Genomic DNA, 19,597 nt, shown 5'->3' with positions numbered 1-19,597 from the left:
TGCAAAACCCTTATTTTGTAAAGTCAGAAAAAACTAAATATCTCAGATAAATATGGTGCAGTAAAAATACAATGAAATGTGCAGCAGAAACATGATGAGCCATGAGAAATAATTAGTCAAGGAAAATAGAAATACCTCAAACTTCTACTCAAATGCAGTATATTTACTTAGGTACTTTCCACCCTCATGAAAATATTTTTCTTTCAATTGTGTTCTACCAAAATCAACAGCAGTATCCGACTGTTCAGAAAAGCTCTTTGTGTTGATGTTTGTCTTTATTTTTGCCTGTTTCAGCAGCAGTTCTCTCATAATTCAGTGTTTTTTGAATGGAGTTCAGTGTCAGCTTCAGTACCTACAGATTGTATCAGGCTCCAGAGGCTGTTAGCTACAGAGAGCAGATCTGAAAACAAAGAAATCTGAGGTTTTGACCAGAAAATGTTCATTTGTGATGAAGTTCTATAAAAATCAGACACTGACATTATTACATCTCTTTATCTTTTTGTTCATGTTGAATAAACAGAACAAACATTTAGGCCACAGAAACAGAGACCCTCCCTCCAACCACAATAACACAACGTTCTGGTTAAACAGACAAACTGAACAAGCAGAACATTAAACATGAACAAGTCTAATTATAAAGGACAAAATGATCATTATATATTTATTGAAGCAATAAAATAAAGTCTATACACAAGTAAAACTATTGAAACCACATCCAACTGAAATCCAGTCCAACAAACTGCTGCTGAAACTCCATCCTCCTGTGGACAACAGCAGCCTCTTGTGGCCAAATGACGCAGCTGCATCATGAAGCGAGCACATGTCAAAGTGCAGGAGTTCAATGAGAACATGAGGTGTTTCTCACTGGGAGAGTCAGCAGGTTTACAGAGTCAGTGACAGCAGCTTCAGCTTCAGACCTGGTGTGGACTGGACTGTAAAACCAGGAGAGATGAACTCCTCCATCCTCCTGACTGTTTGTCCTGTAACAGCAACTGTCATTCAAGGCTCTGCCACACATTTACAGGTCAGACACTAAAACACACTTTATATCATGTACGACTGCACATGTATAGACTGTAGGTCTGCAGTGTGTTCCTGACAACACTCTTCTCCCTGGACCTCTGTTTGTTCCACAGTGAAAACACAGATGAACCCTGTAGTTATTCAGTCAGCTTCTCACAACTACAACAGGAACAATGGAGTTTAAACATGAAGCAGAGAAACACAACATGACAACAAGTCGAGACAATATTTCATTATGTTGATGAAAAACAGGAATGAATGTACATTCAGCATTTATGATGAACTGACATGTTTACACTGAAATCAGCTGTTGTTGTTGTTGTTGTTGTTGTTGTTGTTGTAGAGGACGTTGAATGAATGAAAACACTTTTTCACACAGAATCATCTTGGCTTCATCACATCAAAGAAAAAAATTGTTGATATATATTCACTCACTGGCCACTTTATTAGCTACACCTTGCTAGTACCAGGTTGGACCCCTTTTGCCTTCAGAACTGTCTTAATTCTTCGTGGCACAGATTCAACAAGATGCTGGAAACATTCCTCAGAGATTTTGCTCCATATTGACATGACAGCATCACACAGTTGTTGCAGGTTTGTCGGCCACACATCCATGATGTGAATCTCCTGTTCCACCACATCCCAAAGGTTTTCTACTGGACTGAGATCTGGTGACTGTGGAGGACATTTGAGTCCAATGAACTCATCGTCATGTTCAAGAAACCAGTTTGAGATGATCTGAGCTTTGTGACATGGAGCGTTATCCTGCTGGAAGCAGCATCAGAAGATGGTTCACTGTGGTCATAAAGGGATGGACATGGTCAGCAACAATGCTCAGGTCGGCTGTGGCGTTTAAACGATGCTCAGTTGGTACTAAGGGCCCAAAGTGTGCAAAGAAAATACCCCCCCCCCCCCCCCCCCCCCCCCCCCACCACCATTACACCACCACCACCAGCCTGAACCATTGATACAAGGCAGGATGGAGCCATGCTTTCATGTTGTTGACCTCTGACCCTACCATCCGAATGTCGCAGCAGAAATGGAGACTCATCAGACCAGGCAACGTTTTTCCAGTCTTCAATTGTCCAGTTTTGTTGAGCCTGTATGAACTGTAGCCTCAGTTTCCTGTTCTGAGCTGACAGGAGTGGCCCCCGGTGTGGTCTTCTGCTGCTGTAGAACATCTGCTTCAAGGTTCCACGTGTTGTGTGTTCAGAGATGCTCTTCTGCAGACCTTGGTTGTAACGAGTGGTTATTTAAGTGACTGTTGCCTTCCTATCAGCTAGAAGCAGTCTGACCATTCTCCTCTGACCTCTGGCATCAACAAGGCATTTTCTCCCAGAGAACTGCTGCTCACTGGATATTTCCTCTTTTTCAGACCATTCTCTGTAAACACTAGAGATGTTTGTGCAGGAAAATCCCAGTAGATCATCAGTTTCTGAAACACTCAGACCAGCCCATCTGGCACCAACAACCATGCCACGTTTAAAGTCACTTAAATCACCTTTCTTCCCCGTTCTGATGCTCAGCTTGAACTTCAGCAGGTCGTCTTGACCATGTCTACATACCTAAATGCATTGAGTTGCTGCCATGTGATTGGCTGATTAAATATTTGCGTCAAAAGTGGCCGGTGAGTGTATATCAGAACATTTTATATGTACAGATTCTTTATATTTGAAACATTTGATATGTGTAATTAAACATGAATCACTTTTCATGTCTGATCAGAAAACTTGTGAAACCATTTTACTCATATGAAAAGGTCGACAACAGAAAGAAAAAGCAGATTGTTAAACCACAGAAGAAGAAAAAGGAAATAAAAAGCAGTGAGAAGTGAAAGAGAAATAAATGAAGCTTTGGAATAATGAGGCAGCAGGAGGACAGGTGCAGTTTAACAGGTTCAATTCACTGACTTTTCCCTTTAAGAAATAAACCACATTATAAATATAATCATCCTCTTTATCTCTAACTGCTCTGTTCCACTGTCACAGAGACCTTCACAGGAAACATCTTCACTGGGAGTTTATCACTAGTGTAAATGAATGGAAACATCTTGTGAGTGAAAGTGTGTGTGAAGGTGTGTATGTGTGTGTTAGTATCAGGATCAGAGAACGACAGTTTTCCTCTGTTCCAGTCCAGATTCACTCTGATCCTCTGGAGCTTTTTCTGCACTGAGAGATCAGTGTCTGGATCTGATGGTGACAATGCTAAGTATTTACTTCCATCAAACATTATTTCCCATAATCCAGACTCTATGTTGTCTCCCTTCCTCTGCACAGACTCTGCAAACACACCCAGTAACCAGAATGTATTGTCTCCAACCTCAACATCCCAGCTGTGAGTCCCTGAGTTAAAACCCTCAGAGCCCAGGACAGACCAGTCATAATAACCAAACCTCTCTGGATTGTCAGGAAGCTGCTGTTTCTCTCCTCGTCTCACACTGGTCAGATCTTCAGACAGGATGAGTCCTGGACCAGCAGTGTTTGGGTCCAGAACCACAGGACTGTAGGAGACCATGTCCTTCATCTTGCTCCAGATGTTGAAGGTCAGGTTGCCCAGGTGTTTGGCCTGGTCTATCAGAGCTCCTGAGCCCAGCTGGGGATCATCCAGCAGGGGGCGCTGCTGGACTCTGTCCACTGCAGCCTTGTAGTTGAGCAGGAATGAGACGTCTTCAGCTCTCAGCTCGTCCTCTGTGGCTCTGACTGTGTCTGAAAGAGCTGCTATCTCTCTGCTCAGAGCCTCCATCTTCTCCTTCATCATCTGACTCTTCTGCTCCTCTTCCTCCCTCAGTGCAGCCATCCTGGCCTCCTCTTCCTCTTCTAGAAACTGGTGAAGCTTCTTAAACTGCTCCTTAATCTGCCTCTCTGTGTGTCGGGCCTGGACCTTAATGTGTTCTGCTGTTTGATCAAACTTCACTTGAACTTGTTCAAAACCCTTTAACTTCTCCTTTAAGGGCTCCAGAGTTTCCTGAAGTTTCTTCTTGTGTTGTCGAGCAGCTTCATCGATGGGTCTGAATCTGTGGTTGGTGTGTGTCTCTGAATTCAGACAGACGAGACACACTGGCTGCTGATGGTCCAGACAGAAGAGTTTGAGTTTCTCAGAGTGCAGACTGCAGAGAGCCTCTGAAGATCTCTGATCTCTCTCCTGTAAGAAGGACTCACACAGGTTCTTTAACACCAGGTTACAAGGTGGTTCTGACTTTGAAGATCTTCTCTGACAAACTGGACACGGTCGTTGTGGTTTCTCTCTCCACCAGCTCTTCAGACAGTCTTTACAGAAGCTGTGGCTACATGACAGAACAACAGGATCTGTAAAGACCTGATGACAGACCGGACAGCAGAGATCCTCCTCTGATCTGGAAGCCATTTAGTCTGTGAGTGAAGCTGAAAACACAGCAGACAGAAAGTCCAGTCAGTCATGGCTCCCCTCCCCCCTCTACTAACTTCACTGAAGGTCACTTTGACTCTGAGTCCTGGTTTTGGTCAAACTCACCTTCAGTGTGTGGAGCGTCAGCAGGTTGAAGCAGCAGTGTTGTAGTTTTCCTCTTTTCTCTCCTGTAGCTGGACTCACTCACAGGAAGTTGTTGCTTTGGTCTGAAGGTGAATCTGATCGTCTCTTCTTCACTCTGTGTCTCTTTAGTGACAAAGTGCAAAATGTTTCCTGGTTTGTCTCGGGTGAGTCAGATGAGAGGTGGAGATTTGTCAAACACCAGACATTTGGTGCAGCAGCTCTGTTTGTAAAGTCAGAACAAACTAAATGTGTCAGATCTTTGTGTTGAAGTTTGTCTTTATTTTTGCTTGTTTCAGCAGCAGTTTTTTCATAATTCAGTGTTTTTTGAATGGAGTTCAGTGTCAGCTTCAGTACCTACAGATTGTATCGGGCTCCAGAGGCTGTTAGCTACAGAGAGCAGATCTGAAAACAAAGAAATCTGAGGTTTTGACCAGAAAATGTTCATTTGTGATGAAGTTCTTCAAAATCAGACACTGACATTATTACATCTCTTTATCTTTTTGTTCATGTTGAATAAACAGAACAAACATTTAGGCCACAGAAACGGAAACCCTCCCTCCAACCACAATAACACAACGTTCTGGTTAAACAGACAAACTGAACAAGCAGAACATTAAACATTGATAAGTCTAATTATAAAGGACAAAATGATCATTATATATTTATTGAAGCAATAAAATAAAGTCTATACACAAGTAAAACTATTAAAACCACATCCAGCTGAAATCCAGTCCAACAAACTGCTGCTGAAACTCCATCCTCCTGTGGACAACAGCAGCCTCTTGTGGTCAACAGAATATTTAATTACGTTGATAAAAAACAGGAATGAATGAACATTCAGCATTTATGATGAACTGACACTTGAGATGCCAGCTAATGCCCATGTTAGCTGATGGTAATGGTAATATCAATGCCAATACCAGCTAATGGTAATCTCATCTCTCTCATTTTCATTGGCACCACACAAACCACAACCAAGGTTTAACACATCCTGCTTTATGTTGAGAAATGTCGTGTGAGTCAAGCTGTTGTTAACTCCAGCTCCTTTAAATGTCACCTCTGCTGCTTGTCCTCAAACTGCAACATATATATTAGTCAGCTTTCACTTTTGTACATAGAGTTTTAAATGGATGATCAATCTTTTATGATCTTTTCATGGACAGAGTAATTTGACCTGCAGGCCTCAGAACATTTTAAAGTCGTCCTTTCACTCAAAGGAACCTGTTTATATCTTATATCCAGGATTCCTGTCGACAGTATCTGCAGTTGGAGCTGTGTGTGGCCCCATCTTTTGAAAATGATGGAGCACGACCAGCAGGAAATTGCAAGTTGTGGGCATGACTACACCCCACACCTGTGAAGGCTCAAACTGGAGTCAAAAGGATCTGAACTGCTACGGTGATATTCACAAACAATTCCAAATGCAATTGTAAATCAACATTTGTAAAACCTGTGAAGTAAATCAGCACAAGTAATTCAAGTTTGTCCATGTGAAGAAATTGTGCTTGTGTAGAAGAGATTTGTATTTGGACTGAAATCTGAACGACTGATATCAGCAGCGAGGTAACACACAGACGCTGAAAGAATTGTCAACGTCTATGAACAGATACGAAGCAGGAAACTGTAAAAGTTGGTGCTCAAAGTTCCCACACAGTGTCTGACCCTTGACCCTATTTTTACACCTGAATCTGGTTGGACAGTGACAATCTAATCACACAGCAGAGTCCAGTCACGGGGCAGGTGGCTCTGGCTTGAATCTGCAGTGGAGGTTAAGGTATCAGAGCCACCTGCCCTCTGATTGGACTCCAGTTAGGTTCAGGTTTAAAAATGGGGTCAAAGTTCAACTCATAACCTCAGTGTTACAAACTTTGTAGGAATTTTGAGCATCAAGTTTTGCGGTTTTCTGCTCTGTGTCTGATCACAGATGTTGACCAAAGCGCTTCTCTCAGTGTCTCTGATATCACTTGTTCAGGTTTTACTCGCATAGTTTAGTTCATTTTTTTTCAAATGGAAATGTCTTGTACAAATGTACAAACTTGAAGTTTTGATGAAGATTTATTTCGCAGATACAAATCTCATTCACTCGTAACAAGCTGCACTTTGTATCAAATTAGACAAAACCAGAAATAATATGTTCGTTATAAGTCAGTTAAAAACATAGTTACACCCGAGACACAGGGAAGCTACTGGGTTTACATCAGGCACACTTGCATGGAGCCAAGAGTATTGTTAAAATGCCTTTATTTTGTATCAGAGTAAAATATGTCACAAAAAATCCCATAAAGGGAAAAAGAAACGCAGAGTGATTTCCTGCACCACAGGGTTTTCCTCAGGGTGTGGATGGAAGGAGGAGTAAACTAGAGTGGAGTGTTGTGATTCCTGATATTGACAGATCCCCTGTGTATCATGTAGGCTATGTGGACAAGAAGATATCAGTTACCATCATGATTGTAGTCAATAATGATGATTACCTTACTTCCATATTTGTCATAACAGCAGCGACAGCCTCTGGAGAGTGGAGGGTGTTGAGTTTGTGGAGCAGGACAGAGAAGGAGGTGATCGTGTCAATGAATCACTTCAAAGAGACAAGTAAGTGATTCTTGTCTAAGCCGCTCGTCTAAAATCATCTGACCAACTGAAATCAACCAAAAAAATGTAGTTTACAATCATAGACAAAAAAAACAGCAAAACCAAACAATAATGAAGATGAAGCCAGAGAGTTAAAATAAACTTAAATGATGAATTAATTATCACAATGTTACCAATTCATTTTCTGTCTGTTGACTTATGAATTTGTTAGTTAATCTTCAAATGACAAGAAAGATAAACGTATTTGTTCAACAATGCATCCTACTGATATTTATATGTGAGAGTTATTGAATGATGATGCCGTTTTGTTTCCAAACTTTTTAGATTTTATTTTCTGAAGATAATTGGCTTTAGTTATACATAAAATAAAACTTATGTTCATAACTCTACTGGCCATATCGGGCATTTTCGGTCAAAGAGGGCACTGGGGAGTGGTTTACATCAGATCAGTCAAGTTAATAGGCACATTCAGGAACAGAGGAAGAGATAATTATATTTTTGAATGACCTTATTTTGGTGAGGCTTTTAGATTTATGTGAATATAGCTTTAGTCATGAAGGGGCATGGCTGACTTCAGCCTGTCCTCTAGACAGAAAGTTCTCCATCTAGTGGTCAGACCATTTCATTCAAAGGAAGAATCATGGGGGAGAGGGAATCACATTTTACCACATAAAATGAGATCACTAATTACATCAGAGCAGGTTAATGTCTAAGCAATGTATGTCACTGAATATTATATCACTGTTGCCAAGCTAATTATTCATGGGCACAGGCTCTCAGCTGTGCTTCCATTTTTTTTCCTGTCTCCACAAAACACTACATCCCTTCGTCCACTTCCATCTCGGAAGCAGGCAGTGTGGTGGGGGAGTTAAAGTGACACAGCTATATTATGTGAAAGTAAAGCGGAGCAGCTCACAAGGGTGAGATCTTTAAAGGGGGTGTCGCCTTTTTATAGACGAGACTCTTTGAGGATCAGAATCTCTCCAGACCTCCTTAACCTTAAAGGAGACTAGAGAAAATTTCCTTTGTGAATAGCTTTGCCTTAAATTATCCTCAGCCCACTGGACAAGCGTACAACTGGATGCTTCTTGCTTTTCACTCTCTTGGTTTTTAAGGCACAGATGGACAAGCAGCTGATGCAGGAGGCAGTCCCCTGCACAGCTCTCTGACAGCGAGAACCCGAAGGCATCTTGAAATAGAAATTCGGAGGAGGAGGAGGAAAAGGAGGAGAGAAAGGAGGGGGGGTTTTGAGTGTGAGCGTTGGTATGCCAGGCTCAATACCTAGCATGGCTGTGCAGAAGAAACAGAGTGTCATCCCTCCATCGCAGGGACCACTTTCTTCACGTATCATTGAGAGTCAAAGGAAGAAGAATGGATTTGAAAGAGCCGGTTAGTAGTAATTGTCCTTGTTTTAAAAGGGTTTTTTGATTAGTAACTATTCTAAACAAGCCTTTCCTTGAAGCAAAGCCAGAGTGACTATAGCTCGCAAACACAGGATCATCTGATCATTTTGATGACGCATGAGTAGAGTATACAGATTATATATTCCCCCTGTGAAATCAGTTTGTTATTGAGCACCATAAACGAGAGAGAACGAGGGGGCATCTGTAGACGCAGATTACATAATAGACATAGAATAATCGGCGTCCTGATGTTGTCAGCCCTAAAGGAATACATTCAGGTTCATGTGATATTTTTTTCCTCTTGTGCGTTTACACTGATTACTCTTCAGTCTTGTGTCTGTGACTTGACTTTTCCTGTTGCTGTTTATAATGGCTCTTTCATCTGTAGCTGACCCTACGGCCATAACAGCATTTGGGACAGATTCTTCGAGATGATTGGTTTTTATGGTTTATATGTAACAGCTGCTTCATATCATTTGTTGCACTAAAACATACATTTAGGGTTTCGAACCTTATGTATGTTTACACATTGTAGAAAATCCCAAAAAAATATTGACTATGAGGAAAAAAAATGTGAATAACATGCATATTTTTTCCCTCACTTCCAGAGAATGGCTCTTATATCAAACCTAATACACAGGCCAGGAAGGCAGCCTGTCCTGTCCACAAGCCTGCCCAAATCTGCACCACAGTTTCTCCACGGGTCACTGCAGGTTTGATACAGCTCTCTCTCACCTGGGCTCACACTCACTCTAAGTCAGCCTGATGTCATGTTATTAGAGCACCAGATCATGTCCTTTACACACTGCCTTTATATAATGTGTGGCATCAAACCAGTGACTACAAAGTACTGTTTTGGCATTCTAGTGGCTAATGGACAAAATGTTGATGAGAGGCTGAAAGCAGCACGAGAAAGAAGAGAAGAGCAAGAGAAGTTGCTTGGTATGTGAGCTCCTGTGGTGGTAGGATTCATACATCACTCTTAATGCACTGTCCTCAATTTCTAAAAAAGATGAGCATAAATCTATTTATATTGGTTCCCTTCTCCCCCCCAGCCTCCCGGGAGCTGAGCAGGTTGGAGCGGGAGCAGCGGGCCAGGCGCTACTATGAACAACAGCTGCAGGAGCGTAAAAAGAAACTCCAGGAGCAGCGGCTCAAAGAGGAGATGAGGCGTGCTGCCGTGGAGGAGAAGCGCAAGCAGAGACTGAAGGAGGAGAAAGTGAGTTATGATGGTGGAAATCAGAAAAAAAATGTATTATTCATTTCACAGCACTGGATTGAGTAACAATAACATTCATTTCCCTGAATCAAGGAGCGGTACGAATCTGCCGTCCGCAAGACCTTAGAGAAGAGCGAGAGGGCCCATCAGAATCTCAGTCAAAACCCACGAGGAAGGAAAGCCACCAGGAATAGTGAGTAGAGATGAATGTGCTTCCTTTTTCTGCTCCTTTAACATAAGCTTTCTGAACTCATAACACCACACTTAACAGTATCTGTTCTCTTTGTAACATACTGTATCTTAACACATTGATTCGTGGCGTTGCTTATCTCTTGTTTTTGCTGCACTTTGAAACTTTATACTGATCAATATGGTAGCTCCACGTCGCTTACCACTGACATCATGGGAGAAGAACTTGGTCAGTCGCCTCCTTACCCCCACTTGCTCTTACCTGGCCAGGAGCAAGAGTGCTGGCTGCCAGTCAGGAGAAGAAGGTACTGCCCTCCTCCACCCTCCTGATAACATAATCTACTCATTTGCTTTAATATAATGACAATGCAGTGCTAATGGTTTGTAGTGCAATTGTAAGACACTACAGCGACAACTACATTGCTACCACAGCTGACTCTTCCAGGCCCTTTGGTTACTAACGCTGCTCATTTTCCTCTCTGTTGACGCACTGCTCCACTCTTCCATCCTTTTTCACTGTTTCCACACATTCGTGCACATTTCTCCAATTTTCCCATAATTATGGCACAAAACACTGGCTCAGTTGTCCATGTTTGTCGCCGTGCAGTTTCATTCCACTCCATGAATTCCACCAGCACCACCACCATCCCTCTCAAACCCCAGCAGCACTCTGGTTCGGTCCAACACAGGCCATTTGCCTCCCCCAGTCCCAACAACAGAAGCTTCAATCTGGCACAGGTAAACCTAGCTGTTCCTTTGGCTGCTAAATAATATATGATGATGATTATTTTTAGGATTTGTGTTTTCAGTCCTTTTTCTGTCCTTCTCTTTGGTTTAGATTAAGGCAGCGAGACAGAAAGATGCCAATAAGACGAAGTCAAACTGTGGCTCAAACATCAGATCACCTGCCGTCAAACCCAGCGTGAAACCAGCCGCAGTTAAACAAAGCAGAACAGCCTCCCCCTCCCCCTCTCCTGAACGGTAGGTCAAATTTGTGTGCACCAGTTCCTTCACGAGCACATTCACTACATGGTCACAGTAATGTCAACAAAGTGGGACATTTGCTCTGTTCTGTTGGATCTTAAAGGACCCCGCGTAGATCACTCAGCAGACATTCCACCCCGCTGCAGCTCGAGCTCCCATCAGTCCCTGAGGAAGATGTTGCTGTTTGTAGTACCGCCCTCGCTCCTGGTAACTCCAGGCCTGTCAGGACATCAGCTGATGGTCCGAGAGAGAAAACGGGGGATAAAAAAGCACCAGAGACCCCTTGTTTGAACCTGCCCGACACAAAGAGAGAGGCTGCTGCCAGACCAACGGGAGATGAAAGTAAGCTACTGAAAAATGCTTGAAACAAAGGTGCAGGAAGTGCTTCAGATATATGTTGATGTTGATATTATTTCTCATCAGGTTCTTCCAGGATGCCTCCTCATCCAGCTCCAAAGCCTCCTGAAGTTGTGAACAGGCCCTCGGCTGGGACTACAGACCGAGAGGAGGCCTCTCGTCTCCTGGCTGAAAAGAGGAGAGAGGCCCGACTACAACGGGAGAGAGAGGAGCAGGAGCGCCTGCAGAGAGAGGAGGCAGAAAGGTAAAAATCATGTCCACCTACGAGACAGAAGCAGTGCAGTAGCAGGCCACTGATACCGTCACAATTTGCAATTTATGACATGTCCAGGCGGAGTCGGGAGGAACTGGAGCGCAGGAGGGCAGAGGAGCGAGCGCGACAGCAGGCCGAGGCTCAGCGTCTCATAGAGGAGAAGAGGAGACGGGAGGAGGAGGAGCAGAGACGAGCTGAGGAAGAGAGAGCTCAGGCCATGAGGGAAGCCGCCCTTCTGCAGAAACAGGTCAGTGCAAACATTTGCTCTGCCAGCACTCAGCGAGGTTAGGTTGCACGGCTCTGTTCTAATGGATGTTTCTGCTTGTTCCTTTTATTCTCAGTTAATCGCATTGGATGATTCTTACAAAATGTTCTGTGTCTGCTCTGTGTTTTTACACAGAGGGAGGAGGAGCAAGCCAGAGAGAGGGCGAAAGCAGAGCAGCTGAAACAAGAACGAGAGGTCCTCGCACAGAAGGAAGAGGCAGATCGCCAAGCAAGAAAAAAGGTGACCAGATAAAAAGTTACTACTATAGATTTTTTTATATTGTACACAACATAAGCAAACAAATATAATTTTGCTTACAAAAACCAAACGAGCCAGACAGTAAGACAGACTGCAGTAAATATATGCAAGGTTAAAATAAATGAAGGTAGAAGTAAGTAAGCAAACGGCAAAAACAATAAATAATTGGTAAAGAAATACTTTATAGATTCAATTTATCTGCTTAGAATTTCAGGCTTGAGCCTTTAATTGAATAAAGAACCTTTGCTAACTGAATCTAATGCAATTTAAAGACCTCTTCACTCTTTAACTTGGTTTCCACTGGTGGCAGCAGGTCCTTCCACTTCCATCACATTGTTCCAGACCAGTTCAAATGATCCAGCCCAAAGCGTGCACTCAGTGGGGACTCACATACGCTTGAGTGTCAAGGATGGATTTCCAAAAGTTAGTGTCCAGAAATATGTGACAGAGAAGCTGCATCAGGATCCTGTGATCTTGCTTCAGACTGAGGCTGATGTAGAAGTTTGAGCTGAACTGCATGTTAATGAATAATATTGGGGATGAACACATTGTTTTTTTATGTTTTAATGTTAAAACACATCTGGGATTTTGTTTGTTTCCTTTTCCAAATTATACACACCCATGCATTATCTTTCATCATCAAAATCAAAAATATCAAACACTGACTGAATGTCCTCACAAAGCCTTCAGTGACAGCGTTAATGAAAGCTGTGCTTTTTTCCAGCGACTTGAGGAGATCATGCGGAGAACCAGAAGGACAGATTCTCCAGATACGGTGAGATAAACTGCTCAGTTTTTAAAAAGTACATTTCCCCAGGGTCCCTATGACGCACGTCCACCATCACCTAATGACTAACCAGCCTCACTTCTAAAAGCCATGCAGCTTGTCCTTGACTAAGTTAGTTAATTGTTTTCAACACAGAAGTCTGCACCAGTGAGGATCTTGCCAAAGGAAGCCCAACCAAAGGAAAACACAGAGCCTGTGCACAATGGCACTATAGAAGATGCTGTCAAGCTGCCAGTGGGAACTAAGTCCTCACAGCTGGGGCTGAAGAACGAGGAGGACATGGTGCCTGTCGTGGCCTTCAAAGAGCGCAGGTCTCTCAGAACGCTCACAGGCCTGGAGGAAATCCAGACCCACCAACGGGCAGGTGAGACACAAACAGCACATGATTCGTCCTCATGGTGGGAAACACACCAACAACCAGGCAGTCTGACAACGTCTGGCTCCCGCTAACAAGTTAAAAGAAGTCAAGCATGTAGAAACTCTCGGACATGTTTCATCATTCTCCATGTTTGTTCCTAATTAAGCTGTAAAAGGCCATGACGGTGTCTACAGACCACACAATCAGTATCATTCATTCATTCTAAAATGTGATCTGTGCAGGCAGTGTGCCCTGCAGCAGTATGGAAACCAAAGCATGAAATCCAATGAGGCTGTTAACAAGAGTGAAGCATTGGTGAAATGTTGAAAGCCAGTATTTAAGCAAATGATGGATAAAAGAAGAAGTTTCCTACCCTGGCGACACCTCTTTAATGAAAGATCTAACACTGCATCACAGCTGCTCTCAAACATTTCATTTGATATCTTCTTTTGTCTTTTGTCTTCCTTCTTCAGAGGTTATCTGAGCACCTGCAGAGTGGGCAAAGACTTTGATGGAGAGCTGTGATTTCTCTGTGAAGACGGGAATCCCTGTGGTACAGCCAGCTCGCTGCCCTTCTTCAGCACTTTGAAAGAGCATGTAAAATTCCAGCCTTGCCTCCCTGAGGTCGTCAGCGTTTGGTCACTTCTCTGTGTGTGTAACCAGTGGCACGTGTTGGGCAAGTTAGATTTTAATTTCTTCAGTACACCAGATTTCTGAAGTAATAATGACTATCAAAAAAAAACCAAACAGTAGAAATAGACAGCGGTAATGATAGCTTGCAGGCAAATGCAGTTTATATCAGTTATGGAGAGTGATGCCTCTGTGAAATACTAGGAATAGCCATTCAAACGGCCACGTTAGCCATATGCTTCATTGCTTATTCCTGATATTTCTTGCTACCTAAGCACTTTTTCCTTCCTCAGTTTTGTCACTGTGGAATTAGACTGGCTCATGTTGCTGTTTTGTGCGTAAGAACACAAGAGTTTAGGGTGTTAGTGAAAGTTTGTTTTCTATATAAATTCCTATCTTACCCTTTGATTTTGTGACGTATAGCAATCACATATTTCAAAGCTGCTAAGGAACTTAGTTTTCCAAAGACTTTGCTTCAGTTTTGTGAGCGCCGTTTCAGAAATACAATGCACAAAGCGTTTATTGCACTGCCACTTGCTGTGTTTGATATTGCGCAATCACTTAACAGAGCAGATTTTGAGACGTGGAGGTTAAATGAGTTTATTATGATAAAAGCATATAAAAACAATTGTATCTGATCATAAATATTTGATCTTATAGTTTAAGTATTGCTTATAACTATCACTTGTTGAACTTGTTGAGAAGTTAAAATATGCCATATTTGATTAAAGTTGATACTATGCTGCGTCTCTGCCTTGTTTCTCAGTTGACACGTTGACTGTAAGTAACATGAAAACAATGAAGTAAAAAATATAACACATTAGTACATCAAAGGCGATATAAAAACGTTGTAAACGCTTCATACAGTCAGGGGTCAAGGGTTAACAGAGGATGGAGAAAGAGGCTGAATCATTTGCAGCAGCCGTCTGGTTTCCTCTGTCTGTGCGTGCACCTTCCTGAGCTGGACCTCCAGCTCACTGTCCGCCAGCACAGAGGAAAAGTCTCCATCTGCAGAGGAAGACGGCACAAAGCAGGCTAAGAGCTCGAGACATACAATGGATGACCATTTCAGATCGGCTTATGGACATCTGCTATAATCAGAAGATCAAACTGGCTGTAGTTCCCATACAAACCTTTCTTGAGGTTGAATATTGTAACTATGCCAAGCTGTTGGAACTGAACATCTTTCATTTTGAGAAACACCAACAGGTACTCCGACATAGTCGTGTAGTGAGGTCTCAGCAACCTGATGACCTCCTCTACGAGAACAGCATCATAAAGTCATTGTAAAATAATACACAACAAAAAGGATTATTTCACATTATGTATCAGTAGGTTGTACTTTCACATTATATTACCAGTCATTTCTAGTTTGCTCATGATGGCTACACAGTTATATGACAACAGAGGATTTTGTATTTGTCCAGACAGCTTCACCAGTCCTGAAACTTGTTCTGCTGTTATTGTCGCCGACAGGTTGGACCTAAGTGGATCTGAAACAAAGACATTTTAAGATATAAAAATTATTTAGAAGGGATAAGTATTTATCTCTCCAGGTCACTCACCGCAGGTCGTCAGGTGATGTAAGCACGATGTCACATGCAACAAGGTTTCATCGAGCAGGGCGGGAGACACAAGGGCCCAGAGGAGGCCTGATAAGCACGAACTTTCCATCATAGCCTAGACAACAAAGATGGCATTCAACATGACTTTATCCATCCCGGGCACTGTGCAAACACAATCCATGTGTTTTTACTATGGACATGTGACATGAAATCATGGGTTGTAGCCTTGTGCGTACCTGCTGACCCACACGAGAGCTACACAGGTTAGTGATTATCACACAGCTGTGTGTGATTATAGCAGAGCTGGGCCTGTGATGATGAAGCAGCAGACCGATGTCATCCAACAGTCCTTCACTCACGAGGAATTCCTGGATTCAGACCAGAGAAATATTATCAACATCTGGATTTTAAAGGTCCTCTGTTGCAGAGGTGACATTTCCATGTCTTTTTTGACTATAGAGCAGGTCAAGGTGCTGCATAAATACTGTGACAGTATCAAAGTGTGCAATCCATGGACAAAATTCAAAAACTGTGTCTTAAAACGAGCTGTCAGGACTTCCTGAACTATGTGATGTCACAACACAACAGTCACCACCCTCAGCTTTGCCGCCAGCACGGCCCAACTGGACCCGGCATCCAACGTTGCAGGAATGGTTTCTCCAACACTCAGCCAATCAAAGAGGCTGAGAGCCTCTCTTTGATTGGCTGACTGACATGTTGTTTCTAGAGCCTGAGAGAGATGTAAAACTACACTCAGATGGTTTTACTTAAAACCACAAATATGTCTTCTGATGGATAAAAAAAAAAAAAACACCAGAAAAGTGTTAAGCATGGGACCTTTAATAAAATAGCTCCCTTATACCTGCTGTCACTTCTGAGATGTGACTGATGTGCCTGAACTGTAGCTCAAGATCAAAGTAAATGATCAACCACTTCACAGCTCTAACGTACAGTAGTTACCAACTTCAGCATTAGTGTCATACTGTTTTGTGGGAAATCCTACATTGTTTGGTGGGTGTGCAGACAGCACAGACAGGAGGGCTATGGCTGGCTCTGCCCACACTGCAGTAGAGGCTTTCAGGAGCGCCTTCAGAGGCAACACACAGTCCAGCTCCATCAGCTGTTCCTGGATCAGAACTGCACATAAAAGTGACAAACAGTATCTTCTGCACCTACATGATGTCAATTTCAGGTGTATTACTGTGTGTAATTACCATTATTTGAGAGTATTTGTAGGCATCTGCATGCTTGAGCTGAGTTCTAAAAATGGAAGAAAAAGTATTTTTATCAAACATTGTTTCCCTAAAATTTAAGCTATCCATCCACTTAAGTTCACAGTTACCTTTTGTACAGAGGAAGTCATGAGAGTCAAAAGAGACTTTAACAAATAATGACCCCCAATGCTGAGCAGCTTGGGGTGATGGTCCTGGATAGCAGCAATGTTGCAGAGAGCACTGCAGCTGCAAAACTGAACCTCTGAATCTGAGGACTGCAGCAGAAGAACCAAGACAGGAATCGCTCCTGCATGACACAAGATCCTCGTCGACCAATCTGGAAAAAAAGAGGAGAAGGTTTAGGATTTCTGGCAAAGTGACACTGGAAGAACTTGAACAAAACAGCTCTTGGCTTTACGAAAAATACGTGAACAGTGACATTCGAAGGAAATTGTCCCACCTGATTGTGTGAGGTGCAACAAAGCCCAGGTTGCATTCTGCTGCACCTTTGGGTCGTAGGATTTTGCTAAAGCCAGCAGTGGTACGATGCCATCCACCATGAGAGCATCTCTGTTTGATTCTGTATGAAAACAAAGAAAAACATGCACACACACATGCTCAGCTGATCGATACAGAGCTATGCTACTGTTGCAATCATACACACAATGAGGTTTTGTGCAAGCTAAAGTGGCTTCCTTCAGCGTAGATGCTGCAAATAGGAATCGCTGTCTGGAAACATGCATCTAATTCCCATCCCCTTATACAAACAGTCAACTCCCACTATCAATGTCTACTGTAGCCCCATACACAGGAAGCAGACAGAAGAATGAACAATATACTGTACAAATGTACGGATTGCTACGTTTTCTATATGCATCTTCATTTATGTTTATTTTTTTAAAGGTTTCACACAAATCCGAGTAATTGACTCAGTCAGTTCTGCACAGACCTGAGGAGGCCAGCATGGCAACGCAGGCACAGGAGTGACACTGAGCGGTCGCATCACCAGACTGGAACAACTCCAGTATGGGCACCAGCATCCCCATTTCAATCACCAACTCTTTACACACTGAAATCAGATTTTATGGACGTGATTGTGACCATCGGATCCACACAAACAAAGAGATTTCAGGTGGAAGCTGTTACACTGTGTCACACAATACAGAGGAGAGATTCAGGATCATGAATTGAAAAACAGTATTTACATGATCTTAGCTCTTACCATTATTCTTTGCTAACAGATTGACCAAGGCAAGAGAGATGGTCTTTTGCACATCCAGGTCAGCTGATAGGAGTAAAGCTAAGACCGGCTCCATGAAGGCATCAGGTAAGGGAGATTTCACTGAGACACACAAATACAGAGAGAAAAATCTGTTTCATGAGTCAGTTTACCTTCTCGCCCGTTGTTTTAGAATAGACAATGATGATGCACAAGTCGGACACAATCTAAATTAGATGTCAGTCTAATTAGCTAAAGACAAATGTTAGAAATGAATATATCTGTACCTACTATAAAAAATATAATTATGTTATATATAATATGTTTTATATACAAATACATGATGTACAGTCATCCATTTACATACTGCAGGACATAACCTGTACTTCGCTTATCACCACTATGATCTGACAAAGAAGAAAACCAAACTGTTAATATTAAAATCCTCTATATGAGAATATTGTGGGATTTCAAAATAAAATTATTGTATTTTTCCTTTATAGTGGCACTGAAGCCCAGGTGTGGGCATTCTCTGCCAACCCTGGAGAAAAAAATACAGTTGAAAATTTGCATGATACTGGTCTTACCCGTTAGAGAGCTTATCTCAGCAGCGAGTGACATGAGAAACCTGAGGTGCAAACAATGCTCTCATTTTATGTGCCACTGATCTGCAAGTCACTTCTATCGTGCAGCTTGTGTGTTGTTTTCTTTACTCACTGTGATGACTGAGGTGTAAATAATACATGGCTGCAGTCTTCTGTAGATCAGTGTTTTCTGAGGCTGCAAGTCTGATCAGTACCTGCAGACTTTCCTGACTGAGCAGTTGAGCGTCATCATCTATGAAGGAAGAAACTGGTTATCAAACGTGAAAACGTGAAGAGCTACTGAGTCAAACATCAAACGCTTTTAATCTGATATCATACATGATTTCTGTAGATCCCACACACGTTATACTATGTATGAAACAACAGAATAAATTGAAGACACCGGTGATTTAACTTAGTTTGATATCCTACATTTGAATGACAGATCTACACAATATCAGCTCCTAAGTAAAAAAAGGCAGGTCAGGTGCATACAGGTGTGCTTCCTTCCCACAACAGGTGTGCTTCCTTCCCACAACAGTGATATCTACACACAAAGATAATGCATGTCGACGTCCTACCATACAGGAGGTGCACTGGGGGTAGCTTCTGAGTCCTCCTCAGGGAAACGCGCTCAGGTGTACTCCTGAAACAGGTGCACTGAGAAAGCTCTCGGAAAACGTCCCTTATCTTTCGCTCAAACTCTCTGCAGGCTTTCCTGAACCGAGCAGCGAATTCTTTGAGAAGTCGTGAGCAGTTCTGACAAAGGCCAGAGGCCATGGCTGCATCTCGAAGAGGAACATTTGTCACCTGCCTGCCTCACATAACACCTGCACATGGACACGCCCACCAGGACGTCAGGTGACTGGAGTGTCAATCACACCTCCTGCTGTTCAGACACTTTTCGCGACTGTCATTAAAAAGCAAAAGTCTTCTAAATGATGTTCTGCATAAAGTTTAATAATATTATATAATATTAGTTTAATTATAGTGGTGGAAAGTAACTAAGAACATTTACTCAAGTATTTTAGTACAATTTCTCTCATTATTATTTTGATTTTAAAATTAAGATTTTGTAAGATTTTACATAAAGAAAATATACGATAAGATGGTAATATACAGGGCATTGTTAAAGATGAAGTCAATGGTTTCCAATTATTTTGACATGTAACACGTAAAAAGGCACAAAAAAG

At 42.4% G+C, this 19,597-nt stretch overlaps 3 protein-coding genes across 5 annotated transcripts; 1 reads left to right on the top strand and 2 right to left on the bottom strand.

The window, feature by feature from the left end:
- Positions 1-2,637: 2,637 nt before the first annotated feature.
- Positions 2,638-4,656, bottom strand: LOC139633410 (E3 ubiquitin-protein ligase TRIM39-like). Its single transcript, XM_071499081.1, has 2 exons — positions 4,513-4,656; positions 2,638-4,403 (listed from the first exon to the last, which is right to left on the bottom strand). The coding sequence occupies exon 2, from the start codon at positions 4,384-4,386 to the stop codon at positions 2,986-2,988; it is 1,401 nt and encodes a 466-aa protein (XP_071355182.1). The 5' UTR covers positions 4,387-4,403; positions 4,513-4,656; the 3' UTR covers positions 2,638-2,985.
- A 2,775-nt stretch (positions 4,657-7,431) lies between these two features.
- On the top strand, positions 7,432-14,569 carry map7a (microtubule-associated protein 7a). 3 transcript variants are annotated; one of them, XM_071499077.1, is made up of 15 exons: positions 7,432-8,508; positions 9,131-9,235; positions 9,390-9,464; positions 9,578-9,741; positions 9,835-9,934; positions 10,119-10,235; positions 10,538-10,668; positions 10,769-10,911; positions 11,018-11,256; positions 11,338-11,515; positions 11,603-11,771; positions 11,925-12,029; positions 12,772-12,822; positions 12,970-13,198; positions 13,666-14,569. In XM_071499077.1, exons 1-15 carry the CDS (start codon positions 8,385-8,387, stop codon positions 13,674-13,676), a joined length of 1,941 nt encoding a protein of 646 aa, XP_071355178.1. In that variant the 5' UTR covers positions 7,432-8,384; the 3' UTR covers positions 13,677-14,569. The 3 variants fall into 3 exon arrangements, with proteins under 3 accessions (XP_071355178.1, XP_071355177.1, XP_071355179.1); XM_071499076.1 differs by having other exon boundaries at positions 7,433-8,508; positions 10,514-10,668; XM_071499078.1 differs by lacking the exon at positions 10,119-10,235 and having other exon boundaries at positions 7,433-8,508.
- On the bottom strand, positions 14,407-19,257 carry LOC139633409 (uncharacterized). The gene is made up of 13 exons (XM_071499079.1): positions 18,986-19,257; positions 18,538-18,657; positions 17,824-17,943; positions 17,551-17,670; positions 17,062-17,181; positions 16,730-16,938; positions 16,602-16,647; positions 16,391-16,524; positions 15,624-15,755; positions 15,388-15,502; positions 15,181-15,315; positions 14,956-15,081; positions 14,407-14,830 (listed from the first exon to the last, which is right to left on the bottom strand). The coding sequence occupies exons 1-13, from the start codon at positions 19,182-19,184 to the stop codon at positions 14,697-14,699; spliced, it is 1,710 nt and encodes a 569-aa protein (XP_071355180.1). The 5' UTR covers positions 19,185-19,257; the 3' UTR covers positions 14,407-14,696.
- Positions 19,258-19,597: the final 340 nt, after the last annotated feature.

Source organism: Trachinotus anak, unplaced genomic scaffold (genome assembly GCF_046630095.1).
Source record: "Trachinotus anak isolate AG129_WGS33_773 ecotype Australia unplaced genomic scaffold, CSIRO_AGI_Tana_v1 ptg000015l, whole genome shotgun sequence".
Classification (NCBI taxonomy): Eukaryota; Metazoa; Chordata; class Actinopteri; order Carangiformes; family Carangidae; genus Trachinotus; species Trachinotus anak.
This window is presented reverse-complemented; position numbering and strand designations above follow the sequence as displayed.

Coding starts and splice junctions, on each gene's coding strand:
- LOC139633410 (XM_071499081.1), bottom strand. CDS start 4,386: ATGGCTTCCAGATCAGAGGAGGATCTCTGCTGTCCGGTCTGTCATCAG.
- map7a (XM_071499076.1), top strand. CDS start 8,385: ATGCCAGGCTCAATACCTAGCATGGCTGTGCAGAAGAAACAGAGTGTC. Junction 9,236..9,389: donor TTCTCCACGGGTCACTGCAG/GTTTGATACAGC, acceptor TTGGCATTCTAG/TGGCTAATGGACAAAATGTT. Junction 9,742..9,834: donor AGAGACTGAAGGAGGAGAAA/GTGAGTTATGAT, acceptor CCCTGAATCAAG/GAGCGGTACGAATCTGCCGT.
- LOC139633409 (XM_071499079.1), bottom strand. CDS start 19,184: ATGGCCTCTGGCCTTTGTCAGAACTGCTCACGACTTCTCAAAGAATTC. Junction 17,182..17,550: donor TGCCATGCTGGCCTCCTCAG/GTCTGTGCAGAA, acceptor GTTTTCATACAG/AATCAAACAGAGATGCTCTC. Junction 16,648..16,729: donor TGACTTCCTCTGTACAAAAG/GTAACTGTGAAC, acceptor TTCCATTTTTAG/AACTCAGCTCAAGCATGCAG.